The 13328-nt window shown below is 47.0% G+C and overlaps 1 protein-coding gene across 1 annotated transcript in view; it reads right to left on the reverse strand.

Annotated features, from left to right (window-relative positions):
- The window catches only part of IGHMBP2 (immunoglobulin mu DNA binding protein 2), a 219196-nt gene that overhangs the window by 154690 nt on the left and 51178 nt on the right, over nucleotides 1-13328 (reverse strand). The window contains exon 5 of the mRNA XM_069223024.1: nucleotides 3220-3383. Within this exon, the coding sequence (XP_069079125.1) occupies nucleotides 3220-3383 (164 nt within the window). The remainder of the gene's footprint in view (nucleotides 1-3219; nucleotides 3384-13328) is intronic.

Consider the following 13328-nt stretch of genomic DNA (forward strand, 5'->3'; position numbering starts at 1 on the left):
TCCTGATTCAAATTCTCGTGTTACAGGCCTGATGGTAGCCAATCCTGGTCAGGGCTTCAAATTTGCCAATTTCAAACACTTCATGCCAATGTTCAAGACATGCCAATTTACAAGCCGACGCGCGTTTCGGTGAGTGAAGAAAAATATAAATACACCTTCATCAGGACTTTATGATTCAGTATAATTGGCATACGTACATCTTGTAACCTGCCTTAGATATGAAAGAACTTAGATATCCCTTACAGGCTGGATTAAACACTCTCCAACTTCAAATTTGTAGTCCAAAATGAAGGACTAACACATGGATATAGCTAAATGAAGCTATGCTTTCTCACTCTACAAGTTCACATGGTTTAAAAAACGTAATCCACAGGGGAAACCCACAAGGATACCAAACTGGTAGGGAACAACTTGCTAACAGTATCAGCAGGATCCAGGACATATGACCAGCACGATGATCTCTCGAGGAGTTCCAGGTCTTGGCGTGGAGGTGGGAGAAGAATCTGCCACCAGAGGTGGTGCGTTGGATGCGGGGGACTGTAGCAAGGGCGAGGTCGGCGGAGCGGAGCGGTCGAGTTGGTATGTGGAAGTTTACTCATTCGTTGAGGTAGGCCGGTCCAGTGTTGTGGAGGGCTTTGTGAGCGTGGACGAGGACTTTGAAAATTATCCTTTTGTTGATGAGAAACCAGTGTAGGGATCTGAGGTGGGTGGATATGTGTCCGTGGCGAGGGAGGCTGAGGATTAGACGTGCGGCTGCGTTCTGGATTCGCTGGAGTTTTCTTTGAAGCTTGGCTGTGGTCCCTGCGTAGAGGGCGTTGCCTTAGTCCAGTCTGCTGCTAGTGAGGGCGTGGGCGACTGTTCTTCTTGTTTCTAAAGGAATACATTTGAAAGTCTTGCGTAGCATGCAAAGGGTGTTGAAGTAGGAGGATGATATGGCGTTGATTTGCTGGGTCATGGAGAGAGATGAGTCCAGTACGATGCCAAGGTTGTGTGCATGGGTGGTTGGTGTTGGGCCACCAGGAGTCGTTCCATGCTGTCTTGTTGGGGCCGAAGATGATGATCTCTGTTTTGTTTGAGTTCAATTTGAGGTGGCTTGTTGCCATCCATTTGGCAATGTCAAGGAGTACGGCGTGCAGGTTAATCTTGGCGGTGGCTGGGTCCTGGTGAGGGAGATGATGAGCTGGGTGTCGTCAGCATATGAAATTATGTTGATGCCATGGGGGCTGAGGATGCTGGCGAGAGCAGCCATGTAGATGTTGAATAGGGTGCGGCTGAGGGAGGATCCTTGGGGGACCTCACAGATGATCTTGGTGGCTGTAGACCGGAAAGGAGGGAGGCGAACACTTTGGGTTCTTTCGGAGAGGAAGTAGGTGAGCCAGTCCAGGGCCTTGTGGCGAATTCCGGCATCGAAATGGCATGCGCGAAGCATTTGGTGGCATACAGTGTCAAAAGCTGCAGAGAGGTCTAGGAGGATGAGGGTGACGGTCTCTCCTTGTCCACTCTGGTCCTGATGTCGTCTGTGCAGGCGATGAGGGCGGTCTCAGTGCTGTGGTTCTTGCGGAACACAGACTGGGAGGCATTGAGTATGTTGTTTTCTTTTAGGAAGCGAGACAGTTGTGCGTTTACTATCTTCTCAGCGACCTTTGCGGGGAAGGGGAGAAGAGAAATGGGTCGGTAGTTTGTGAGGTCTTCCGGATCTGCTTTGTTTTTTTTTTTAGAAGAGTGTTGACTTCAGCGTGCTTCCAAATATCTGGGAAGGTTGCGGTGTCGAAGGAACTGTTGATGACAGCACGGAGATGGGGAGCGATGATTTGGCTGGCTTTGCTGAAAATATGGTGGGGGCAAGGGTCTGTTGGGGAGCCTGAGTGGATGGAGTTCATGGTTTTGCCAATTTCTTCATCGTTGGTGGGGGTCCAGGTGTTTAGTCAGTTGGTGCTGCAGGGTGTTGTGGTGTTGGTTGTGTCGGTGGTGGTGATGGTGGGTGCTGATGATGTGAAACGGTCGTGTATGTCTGCTATTTTGCGGTGGAAGTAGTTGGAGAGGGAGTTGCAGAGGTCTTGGGAGTGTGGAGGGTCGATGGTGCAGGATTTGGTTTGGTGAGTTCTTTGATGATGGCAAAGAGTTCCTTGCTGTTGTGTGTGTTGTTGTCTACGCGTTCTTTGTAGAAGGACCGTTTGGTGGTCTGGATAAGTTGGTGGTGTTTGCGCATGGCTGTTTTAAGGGCGGAGAAGTTGCTCATTGAGGGTTCTTGGCGCCAGGCTCTCTCTATTTTTTAGCATTCTCGTTTGGAAGACTGGAATTCTGTGGTGAACCAGGGGGCGGTCTTGATGGTGCGGGTGTTGTTGTTTGTTTTCAAAGGGGCGAGGGAGTCTGCGCAGGTTTCTAGCCATTGTGTGAGGTTGTGGGCGGCGGTGTTGGGGTCGTTGGTGATGGGAGGTGGAGCTTGTGCGAGGTTGGAGATCAGGTGTTCTTTGGAGATCTTGTACCCACTTGCGGTAGGGTATAGTGTGTTGGTGGTGGTGGGCGGTGGGTTTCATGAAGGAGAAGTGGACGCAGTGTTGGTCAGTCCAGTGGAGTTCGGCGGTGTGAGTGAAGGTGATGTGGCTGCTGGAGGTGAAGATGGCGTCTAGCGTGTGTCCCGATGAGTGGGTGGGTGAGGTGACCAGTTGCTTGATGCCGAGGTTCGTGAGGTTGTCCAGCAGGGCTGTGGAGCTGCAGTCGTGGGTGCTTTCCAGGTGAAAGTTGAGGTCAACAAGGAGTATGTAGAGGTGAGGGCGTGGGAGCTGATGGTATCGGCGAAGGTGTCACAGAATGGGGGGCAGGGTCCTGGTGGTCTGTAGATGAGGGTTCCTCTAAGGGTGGTGTTGGCGTTGATGTGTATTTGAAAGTGTGGGTATTCTGCGTAGTCTAGGGTGTCGTTGGAAATTTTGATAGTGTTTTTGTGTATTATGGCGATACCTCCTACATATTTGTTGGTGCGGTCTCTACGGGGGATTTTGTAACCTTCTGGGATGGCTATGGCGATGTCGTGTTCTGATGAGGAGTTCATCCATGTTTCAGTGAGGACGGCATATGTGGTGTACTGGTACACTCCTTATGACTTCTAACAATTCTAACCATAACGGGAGAGGAGCATTAAAGGCAGCAGAATATATGGATAACATATAAAAGCATAACTCAAAGATGAATTGATTAATAACATTCCTGCATGCTGCTCACCTTCAACCCTTGTTTCACAGCTTGAGTAATTATTTCCACCACTGTTGTTGTTTTACCAGTACCGGGAGGACCATGGACTATAGCAAGCTCTCGCTGGCAAAGAGAAAATGAAACCGCCTCCTTTTGAGAGTCATCCAGGGATTTGTTATGAAACTCCAAAGGCTCTGAGAACAGATCATAAATAGATTGAGTATGAAAGCAAATGAGTCAGATGTTTAACAGTGCAATCATAAAACTTAAATAGTCACTAGGGGCTCACAGATAGCAGCAAAGCCCAAATGTAGTAAAAAGCAGGCTCCTCTTCTATGTTGCATGAGCCTTCCCGGGAATGAAGTGGCTCTTGATGTTATGGGTTATGAACAGACTTTTACTGGTCTTGCCCCAGCAGGTTCCTTTAGTTAGCATAGTGCATATCCTGGGACATGCAGAGTTTGGGTGGTGTGGATCAAACCTGTATGATGGCAGCAACACAGAAGTACACCCCCCACACAAGCACGATCCAGTAGAGATTGACAGAAGGACTTTGCACAACAAAACACAGTCCACGGAAATAAAAAAAAAATCTAATAATCTACCAGTAAGTTTGGATTTTAGGCCTCCTTTGACAGTGTGACTGTCTACAAGATGTATTCTTGTCAATGCTTTAAAAATAAACTTGGAATGGACTTTGGCTTCGCACAGAAGATTACTATCTCACTAGAAGTTACAGGTCATTTAGTTTTTTGTTTTTTTAAATCTGTTTATTGAACGCAAACAGCACACATCGATACAATAGCTGTATGTTATTTTGCAATACTTTTACAGGATTGTATAATTTTTACACAGCATTGCCATTACAAAAGGTGCAAAAAGGAGAGAAGGGGTGAAGGGAGATGGAGAAAAAGAAAAAAAAAAAAAAAAAAGGGGGGGGAGAAAGGGGAACATCGGGAGGAATAAACTTTAACAACTTAACTTGATAATGCGAGAGAGTTAAGGGCATTGTATAAGGAGAGTGCAGTGATGTTTAACAAGCAAGCTGTTATGAGGGCCGCTTGCAGCTTACGAGGGTTGGCCAAATACTGACGATATCTGTAACTAATATAGTAAACTCTGTGGAAGTGTGAGGGGTGACTACAGTGTCGACGGGTTCAAGGGCAGGACTATTTTACTTGTCGTGATTGTATATTATAGGCTTGTGCAAGCGTGTGATGAGTGATTGGGCACAGGTTAGAAGTAACTTCCGAGGGGAAGGGAGGATAGTAGTAATGAATGTGTTTAAAAGCAAGTCAAAGTTGCTACTATGCGATTCCAGCTTCAATAGTGTTAACTCAGGCTGTGGTGTGCAGTGGGACGAGACCTGTTCATGGAGGATACAAGTCGTCTCTGGCCTCCATTGCAACCACAAATGTGTCCCAAATCTCCGGGCCAGCTAAGATGAGACCTCTGTGTTGTAGCAAGTGAAGTGTCTGGGCTTCAGCCTGCGATCGGCTGTGTAAGTCTCGCAACCATGACGCATGGGAAGGGGCTTGTGGAGCTTTCCAATGTATTGCTATCAAGCGTTTATACACCACGAAAGCCAGGTCGATGAACCTGTGCGTATGTTTGTGTGCTTTAGTACGGTGCCTTATGCCGAGTAAGCAGGAATCGGGAGTGGACACTAAGGTGTGGGATGAGATCTCTGCTGTTACCTCCGTCACGCGCTGCCAGGCCAGGTTTATGGAATGACAGTTCCAAACCATGTGGTAGAAGTCGGCTGCTGGTGTAGCGCATCTAGGGCATGTTGGTGTTGTATGGGGGTAGATTTTTTGGATACGGGCTGGAGATAAGTATGATTGATGGAGATAGTTAAATTGAGTATATCGTAGGCGAGGATTGCGGGATACTGATTTGATTGTTGTGAGAGCAGTGATCCAAGTCTTCTGTGATAGTGGGGTGGGAAGGACAGCGTCCCATCTTGCTTTTGCGTTCGGTAGTGTTGTGCATATTGCTTCAAGCAATACTTTATATAATGTGGTGATAATGCTCTTTGAGCTGCCAATAGTTAGTATTGTGGTGAGCAGCGAAGCCTCAGGAGGTTCCGAGTCTCCTGCGCCCCAGATCTTGTTAAGCAATAGCTTTATGGCATTAAATGTTAGGAAGGCCCCGTTTTGCATAATACCTGCAGTTACCAGTTCAGCGAAAGTACGCAAAACGGAACAGGAGTATAAATCACCCATTTGGAGCGTGTACATTTTGCGTGTATCATGGTGTGTTGATAAGTGTTGGGTATCCGGGAGTTGAAATAATGGGAGCAAAGGCGAATAGGGAAAAGACGTGGACTTAGTTTGGACATATCTGCGCCAGCAGAATCGAGCTGCCTCTAGCAATATTAGTCTTGGGGACGTATGGGGGATGTTAGTTAGTATCGAAAGTAGCAGCCTCCGTGATGGTATATGTGTCTGTAACATCTTGCTTTCGGCTGACGGGGTGTCACCTACCCATGTAGACAGCCATGATAATTGGGCGGCTGCATAATATCTTTCGAAGTTAGGCATTCCCAATCTGCCCAGCTCCTGCGGATGTTGCGTTATTAACAGCGCAACTCTACGCCTGTCCTTACCCCAGAGTAGATCCGTTAGTATTGATTGCAGTTTATTAAAAAAGGAACGCGGCAAACACAGCGGCAGAGCCGTAAAGTAATACAGAAACCTTGGGAGGATAAGCATTTTGGCTATTGCCACACGGCCCATTGGGGATAGGGGGAGTGAGCTCCAGAAGGGGATTGATCCGCGAACGGAGCTGAGAATTCTATCTATGTTTCCCTCTTTTAGATCCGTGATAGAGTGATAGATTTGCACACCCAGATATTTAAAGGTTATATGTGACCAGGGCAGTTTGTATTGTGGTAGCGACATACAGGGAGTGCAGAATTATTAGGCAAATGAGTATTTTGACCACATCATCCTCTTTATGCATGTTGTCTTACTCCAAGCTGTATAGGCTCGAAAGCCTACTACCAATTAAGCATATTAGGTGATGTGCATCTCTGTAATGAGAAGGGGTGTGGTCTAATGACATCAACACCCTATATCAGGTGTGCATAATTATTAGGCAACTTCCTTTCCTTTGGCAAAATGGGTCAAAAGAAGGACTTGACAGGCTCAGAAAAGTCAAAAATAGTGAGATATCTTGCAGAGGGATGCAGCACTCTTAAAATTGCAAAGCTTCTGAAGCGTGATCATCGAACAATCAAGCGTTTCATTCAAAATAGTCAACAGGGTCGCAAGAAGCGTGTGGAAAAACCAAGGCGCAAAATAACTGCCCATGAACTGAGAAAAGTCAAGCGTGCAGCTGCCACGATGCCACTTGCCACCAGTTTGGCCATATTTCAGAGCTGCAACATCACTGGAGTGCCCAAAAGCACAAGGTGTGCAATACTCAGAGACATGGCCAAGGTAAGAAAGGCTGAAAGACGACCACCACTGAACAAGACACACAAGCTGAAACGTCAAGACTGGGCCAAGAAATATCTCAAGACTGATTTTTCTAAGGTTTTATGGACTGATGAAATGAGAGTGAGTCTTGATGGGCCAGATGGATGGGCCGGTGGCTGGATTGGTAAAGGGCAGAGAGCTCCAGTCCGACTCAGACGCCAGCAAGGTGGAGGTGGAGTACTGGTTTGGGCTGGTATCATCAAAGATGAGCTTGTGGGGCCTTTTCAGGTTGAGGATGGAGTCAAGCTCAACTCCCAGTCCTACTGCCAGTTCCTGGAAGACACCTTCTTCAAGCAGTGGTACAGGAAGAAGTCTGCATCCTTCAAGAAAAACATGATTTTCATGCAGGACAATGCTCCATCACACGCGTCCAAGTACTCCACAGTGTGGCTGGCAAGAAAGGGTATAAAAGAAGGAAATCTAATGACATGGCCTCCTTGTTCACCTGATCTGAACCCCATTGAGAACCTGTGGTCCATCATCAAATGTGAGAATTACAAGGAGGGAAAACAGTACACCTCTCTGAACAGTGTCTGGGAGGCTGTGGTTGCTGCTGCACGCAATGTTGATGGTGAACAGATCAAAACACTGACAGAATCCATGGATGGCAGGCTTTTGAGTGTCCTTGCAAAGAAAGGTGGCTATATTGGTCACTGATTTTTTTTTGTTTTGTTTTTGAATGTCAGAAATGTATATTTGTGAATGTTGAGATGTTATATTGGTTTCACTGGTAATAATAAATAATTGAAATGGGTATATATTTTTTTTTGTTGAGTTGCCTAATAATTATGCACAGTAATAGTCACCTGCACACACAGATATCCCCCTAACATAGCTAAAACTAAAAACAAACTAAAAACTACTTCCAAAAATATTCAGCTTTGATATTAATGAGTTTTTTGGGTTCATTGAGAACATGGTTGTTGTTCAATAATAAAATTAATCCTCAAAAATACAACTTGCCTAATAATTCTGCACTCCCTGTATGGTGAGCTACCGGGGACGGAGAAATGGGGAATATGCTTGATTTGGACCAGTTGACGTGTAGTCCAGAGGCGACAGCGAAGGAGTCCAACAACTGCAGGGCCTCAGCCATGTAGGCTGAATGGTCGCGCAGGTATATTAAGGTGTCATCTGCGTACATAGATACGACATGGTGGGTGTTAGCCTCTGGTATACCCCATATGTGTGTGACGCTCCGTAGTTTAATCGCTAGTGGCTCCATAGCAATAGCGAACAGCAATGGGGATAATGGGCAGCCCTGTCTAGTACCTCTGCCTATTGGGAATGCTTCAGAGATAACACGTCCGTTTTTAACACGGGCAGTGGGCCTGGAATAGAGCGTCCTGATCCAGTTAATAAAACCGGCGCCAAATCCGAACGCTTTAAGAGTGTGTAGCAGATAGTTCCAACTAAGTGTATCAAATGCTTTTTCTATATCTAAAGATAGGGCCACTGCTGCCGAGTTTGTATTACTGTGTATTATATGTAAGAGTCTTCTAATGTTCAGGAAAGTGCTTCTATCAGGGATAAAGCCTGATTGATCATGGTGTATCAAAGACGATAAATAAGGGAGGAGTCGGTTTGCGAGTATTTTACCTAATAGTTTGCAGTCTGTGTTCAGCAAGGAGAGCGGTCTGTATGATGTAACATCTAGGGGGTCGCGGCCTGATTTTGGGAGGACGACTATCAATGCTTCACACATTGAGTCTGGCAATTGTAATTTATGGTGTGCTTCGTTAAATACTTCTGTTAATGGGTGTAATAAGAGGGAAGCATGGGACTTGTAGTATTCTATCGGTAGACCGTCTGAGCCAGGCGTTTTTTTGCATGCTATTTGTGATAATGCCAGGCGCAACTCATCAATAGTAATGGGGCCGTCTAGGATGGCGGTGTTGTCAAGGATAAGTTGATTTTGGGGGATCAGGCTTAGTGTGTGGATAATATATTGCTCTGGAGGTGGTGGAGGAGGCGAATATAGGGTCTGGTAATATGTGGAGAAGGCATCATTTATGCCTGCTTGGGTATTAACGATTGTGTCCGGATTTAGGCGTATTGCGCCAATGGGTATTGGTTGTGATGGTTGCCGAGTCAACCAAGCTAAGGATGCCAGATCTATCGCCTTCGGCGTGTTGTCTTGCCCTGTAGTGTCTATAATCGTGCTTACTCAGTCTGTTATCCGTCTCCTTGTGAGAAGCCCTAAGCAGATGTAGTGTTGCTAATGCGGGTTCGCTGTTCTCATTTGCATTTTCTGCGTTGCGGAGCTTTATTTCTAAGTCTTGTAATTCCTTAATGAGTATCTTTCTGATCCCCACTGTAGCCGATAAGCACTGACCCCTTATCACCACTTTATGAGCGTCCCATTCTATAGCACGGGAAGAGGTTGTATTTTTGTTTGATAGAAAGTAATCGATTAAGCTTTTGGAGAGGTCTTTTTGAAAAGGAGGATCTAGGAGGGCTACTGGTTGCAAGCGCCATGTTGGTATCCGAGTTTGTATGTGTCCCCATGTCAACGTTAGGAATAATGGGTTATGATCTGATATTGTGCGTGCTAAATATTCGGATAAGCATATTTTGTGATTGACAGTAGTGGATACAAAGAAAAAATCTATCCTAGTGTGTAATTTATGGACTGGGGAGTAGTAAGAGTACTCGCGCTGAGTGGGGTGATGCACCCTCCATATATCGCTTAGTCTATTATTTAATGCCCATTGTGCTAGGGATTCTGAAGCACGTTTGGCGGGGGCTGCATTGAGAGGAGGGAATGAGCGATCCATGTGTGTGTCTAGGACGCTATTAAAGTCTCCTCCCCATATGCTTTCCAATGTGGGGTCGCTGAAGTTGCCTGTAGTGAGCGTGGATAAGAAGTCGCGCTGGTTCGAATTTGGGGAGTATAGTGCAACCAGGACTAATGGGGACCCGTCTAGGGTACCTTCCAGTATTACATATCTGCCGTTTGGGTCACATTGCGTGCGGGAGGATGTGAACGGGACATTTGGTGCTATCCAGATTGCTACTCCTCGAGCAAAGGATGAGGTAGTGGTAGCGTGTAATTGCCCCTTCCATTTTGGACGTGTGGTGTCTAGGATAAGTTTGGTGAAATGGGTCTCCTGTAGGAATGCTATATGTATTTGATGCCTTATGAGAAAGGCGTGAACCTTTTGACGTTTCCGAGGATTTGCCATACCCTTAACGTTCCAAGTGAGTGTTTTGTATTTTAGGGTTCCCTGGTGTCTATGAGTAGCCATAGTAGTTTTGTGTGTATTATATGAACGGGGTTGCTCTTATCTGGCGACCCGGTGTTGGCATTATTATGGGACTCAGTCGCTGTAGCTGGTCGGCGAGCAAGAAATAAGCTGTGGGCAGTGTTTTTGTTGCTGCTATTGGCGGCCCTTATATGTTCACTGCTGTTTTCGTATTTGGCCCTTCTCTTATAACTCCATGCTCTGAATATAAAGGTGCACGCTGAAACAACATATAACAAATGAACTGGTAACATATAAAAAACAATACCGGAAAAATCCGGTGTGGGGTAATTGTCCATATGGAGCAGGGGGGTGCCAGTTGGCATTAGTGCAAAGATATTGTTTTACCCTGCCCGGGTTCCGCATGTTTTAAGAGGCGAAGTGTGACGACCGGGGGAAGTCCATGGACTGCTAGACCCCCTGTAGAAGCTTCGAAAAAGCTGCGATGCTGTTTTTGGGCTACAAGTGTACTAGGCTAAACATTCTTCAGATGTCGTCTGCTGTGCGTGGTGTGAGAAGAGGACCGCATATGGAGTCAGCTGAGTCGGAGTGTAAGACTAGTTCCTGTTCGATTTCCGTTTGCGATGGTGAGGCGGCGGAGGGAGCATTGACAAAGCTAGATGTTGTACGGAGGAGACGGGAGCGCTCGGATTCCACCTGCTCAGGTGAGGGTCTGGCTCCCTGTCTCCTACGTTGCTTACGGTATCTCGTGGAGAGAGCTCTGTTGTCAATTTGAGTGCTTGCATCCGACGGATCAGCTAGGCCTTTGGCGTGTAGCCAGGTCCAGGCATCTTCCGGGGTGGTGAAGAAGAAGGAGCGAGATTCATCCTGTACTCGAAGTCTGGCTGGGAACATCAGTGCATATTTGACATCATGTCTGCGAAGGCATGCCTTAACACTGTAGAAGGAGTTGCGTTTTTTTTGCACTTCTGCCGTGAAATCAGGATAAGCTGTTATCATGGCGTTTTCGTAGCACACTGGGCTTGATTTGCGGAATAGTTGGAGGATAAGGTCTCTGTCACGATAATTAAGGAGTCTTATTATAAGAGGGCGTGGTTGTGAACCTGGTGCTGGGGGTCTGCCTGGAATTCTGTGTGCTCTTTCTACTGAGAAGAACTTCGGGATGTTGTTCTTGAGAATTGTGTCTATAAGCCATTTTTCGATAAACAGTTCTGCGCTTAAGCCCTCAGCACGTTCCGGAAAACCGACCAGGCGAATGTTGTTGCGCCGAGACCTGCCTTCTGCATCTTCTGTTCTGCGCTTTAAGAAATCAACTTCTGTTGATAGTTGCGATAGCTGTAGTTGCAGGTCTTCCATAGCGCCTGGTAGGGGCGCCGTGTCTTTTTCGAGTTCGGATACTCTATCCGCTAGAGCGTGTTGATCGGTGCGGAGGATATTGAGGTCCTCTGTTACAGAGCCTATTTTGGCTTCCAAGGTGGACTTCGTGTCTAGGATGGCTTGCAGGATTTTTTCGAATTGTGAAGTGTGTGATTGTAAAGTTAGTTCCAGCTTCTGTAATGTAGATTGCGCACTGGCGTGCACTTCCGGATGGGGAGTTGTAGTAAGATCCATTTTGGTGGAGGATGCACAAGTGGTTTTTGGCTTCATCATTTGAAAATTGCAGCAGTGGCTATGTATTTAGTGTTACAATCGGGGCCACAGCGGCACAAGCTTGTCAGATCAAGTATTGTGGCGAGCCGGGGGACCGGAGTACGCGGCTAGTGGTTGAGCGACAAGGGAACAATTGTAGACGTTGACCAGCTGCTTGAGGAGGGTGCAGTTGAGGGAGTCGGCCAGATTCGGATACAGCGTTGTGGAAGAGGCGTAGATATGGCGTTTCTATATCGGATGGAGGCGTTATTTGTGCTGAATATTTAGGATTGTTACGAAGGAGTGTTTAACACTTTACGGGGCTGCGAGCCGGCGAGTTTCACTGGGAAGCACCCCTTATATTTTGGTTTGCGCTATTAGTATTCCAAAAGGATGTGTCCACAGTTTGTACTGATCTTACTGCCTCTTGCTTGCGCCTATTGCATTAACTTTGCCAGTACTCGCATATTTGGTGCCCTAAGGGGGCGCAGTGAGGCTTGAGGTAGTGTACTTGTTTAACTGTTACCAGCCATTGCCCCCGATATGCAATACGTTTAAGGGGGATAATTGTGCAGTTTGGTTTGTTTTGCCAGCTGAAATAATGTTGCTGAGCCTCAGACGTTTGAGCTTCGCAAGATCCTAGGCAACCAAAATGGTGACTGTCGGTACTACGGGTGCTCAATTATGCCATTGTTTTCCACACCCCAGGCCGCCTCCTGCGCTGCCGATAGCATCTGAATTAAATTACAGCTTGTACAAATATGCGGCAGAGTTCCGAAACAGAGCGCAGGTGTCTATTGGGTGATCGCAGGATTTTTGGCTGTTCTGATATGCGCGCGCTCCAGCGCTGCGCTACACGGAATGAAGACGCCTGCGGGAGGGCTCGGCTGGCCCTGTGCACGCCGAGCGGCTTCCCCGGAGATCAGAGGGCCGCCCCGGCGCACACGACGGGGACGCAGCGGCGAGCCCTTACCTTGGTTTAGCGGCGGCTGAGACCCAGCGCCGGTTCCGGTGAGCGCGGCTCCCGAACGGCTGGGCTAGGCGGCCCACGGGTCAGGCGCCGATCGCGGCGGTGCGCTTACTTTGTTCCGTAGCTCCGGAAATGGAGCATCTCCGAGAGCGCTGGTTGAACGGTGGTACCGCTGGATGGGGTCCCCCAAACGGCTTCCTCGCCCTGCCCCAGTGGGGGCTAGATATTTAATAGCAGGATAATTGTTCGGGCTGGGCGACGGAGCTGCGGTTTATGCTGCTGCTCCGATCGCCATCTTGGCCACGCCCCTACAGGTCATTTAGTTTATCATTCTACTTTCCAGGAAGTGCCTCCACTGGAATGTATGATGGGTTATTTTATATCTGAAAAGTATACACAATTATGAAACTGCTTGTCACTTTCAGTTCCTTATCTTCTATGAGCATTTTATACAGCGAGCAATACTTTTCTACCGGCGCTGGCTAAGGAAGGCTTAATGTGATGTATAAAAAATGAATATAAACAGTGTTTGTGAGCACTTGTGTTTACTTGTGTTGGCATATTACAGTCAGGGTTTTTGTTTTTGCTAATGCTTGTTACTTCTGTAGCTGGAAGATGCTAAGAGCATCCTCTGCTGTACTGGTGGGGCATAACACGAGCATCCCATTATACCAACCATCACAGTTCTGCACCTGACCCAAATGCAGCTGGCTCTAACTACATAGTGAAAAATTTAATTAAATAACATTTTGGACAAAGCACTCTTTATTTAAAGCATGAGCCTAAGACTTAAAAGTAGTTCCCTAGATGCTGTGTTAAAGGACTCAAACTATATACCTCACTGATGAGTCA

This window comes from Pleurodeles waltl, chromosome 3_1, assembly GCF_031143425.1.
Source record: "Pleurodeles waltl isolate 20211129_DDA chromosome 3_1, aPleWal1.hap1.20221129, whole genome shotgun sequence".
Lineage (NCBI taxonomy): Eukaryota > Metazoa > Chordata > Amphibia > Caudata > Salamandridae > Pleurodeles > Pleurodeles waltl.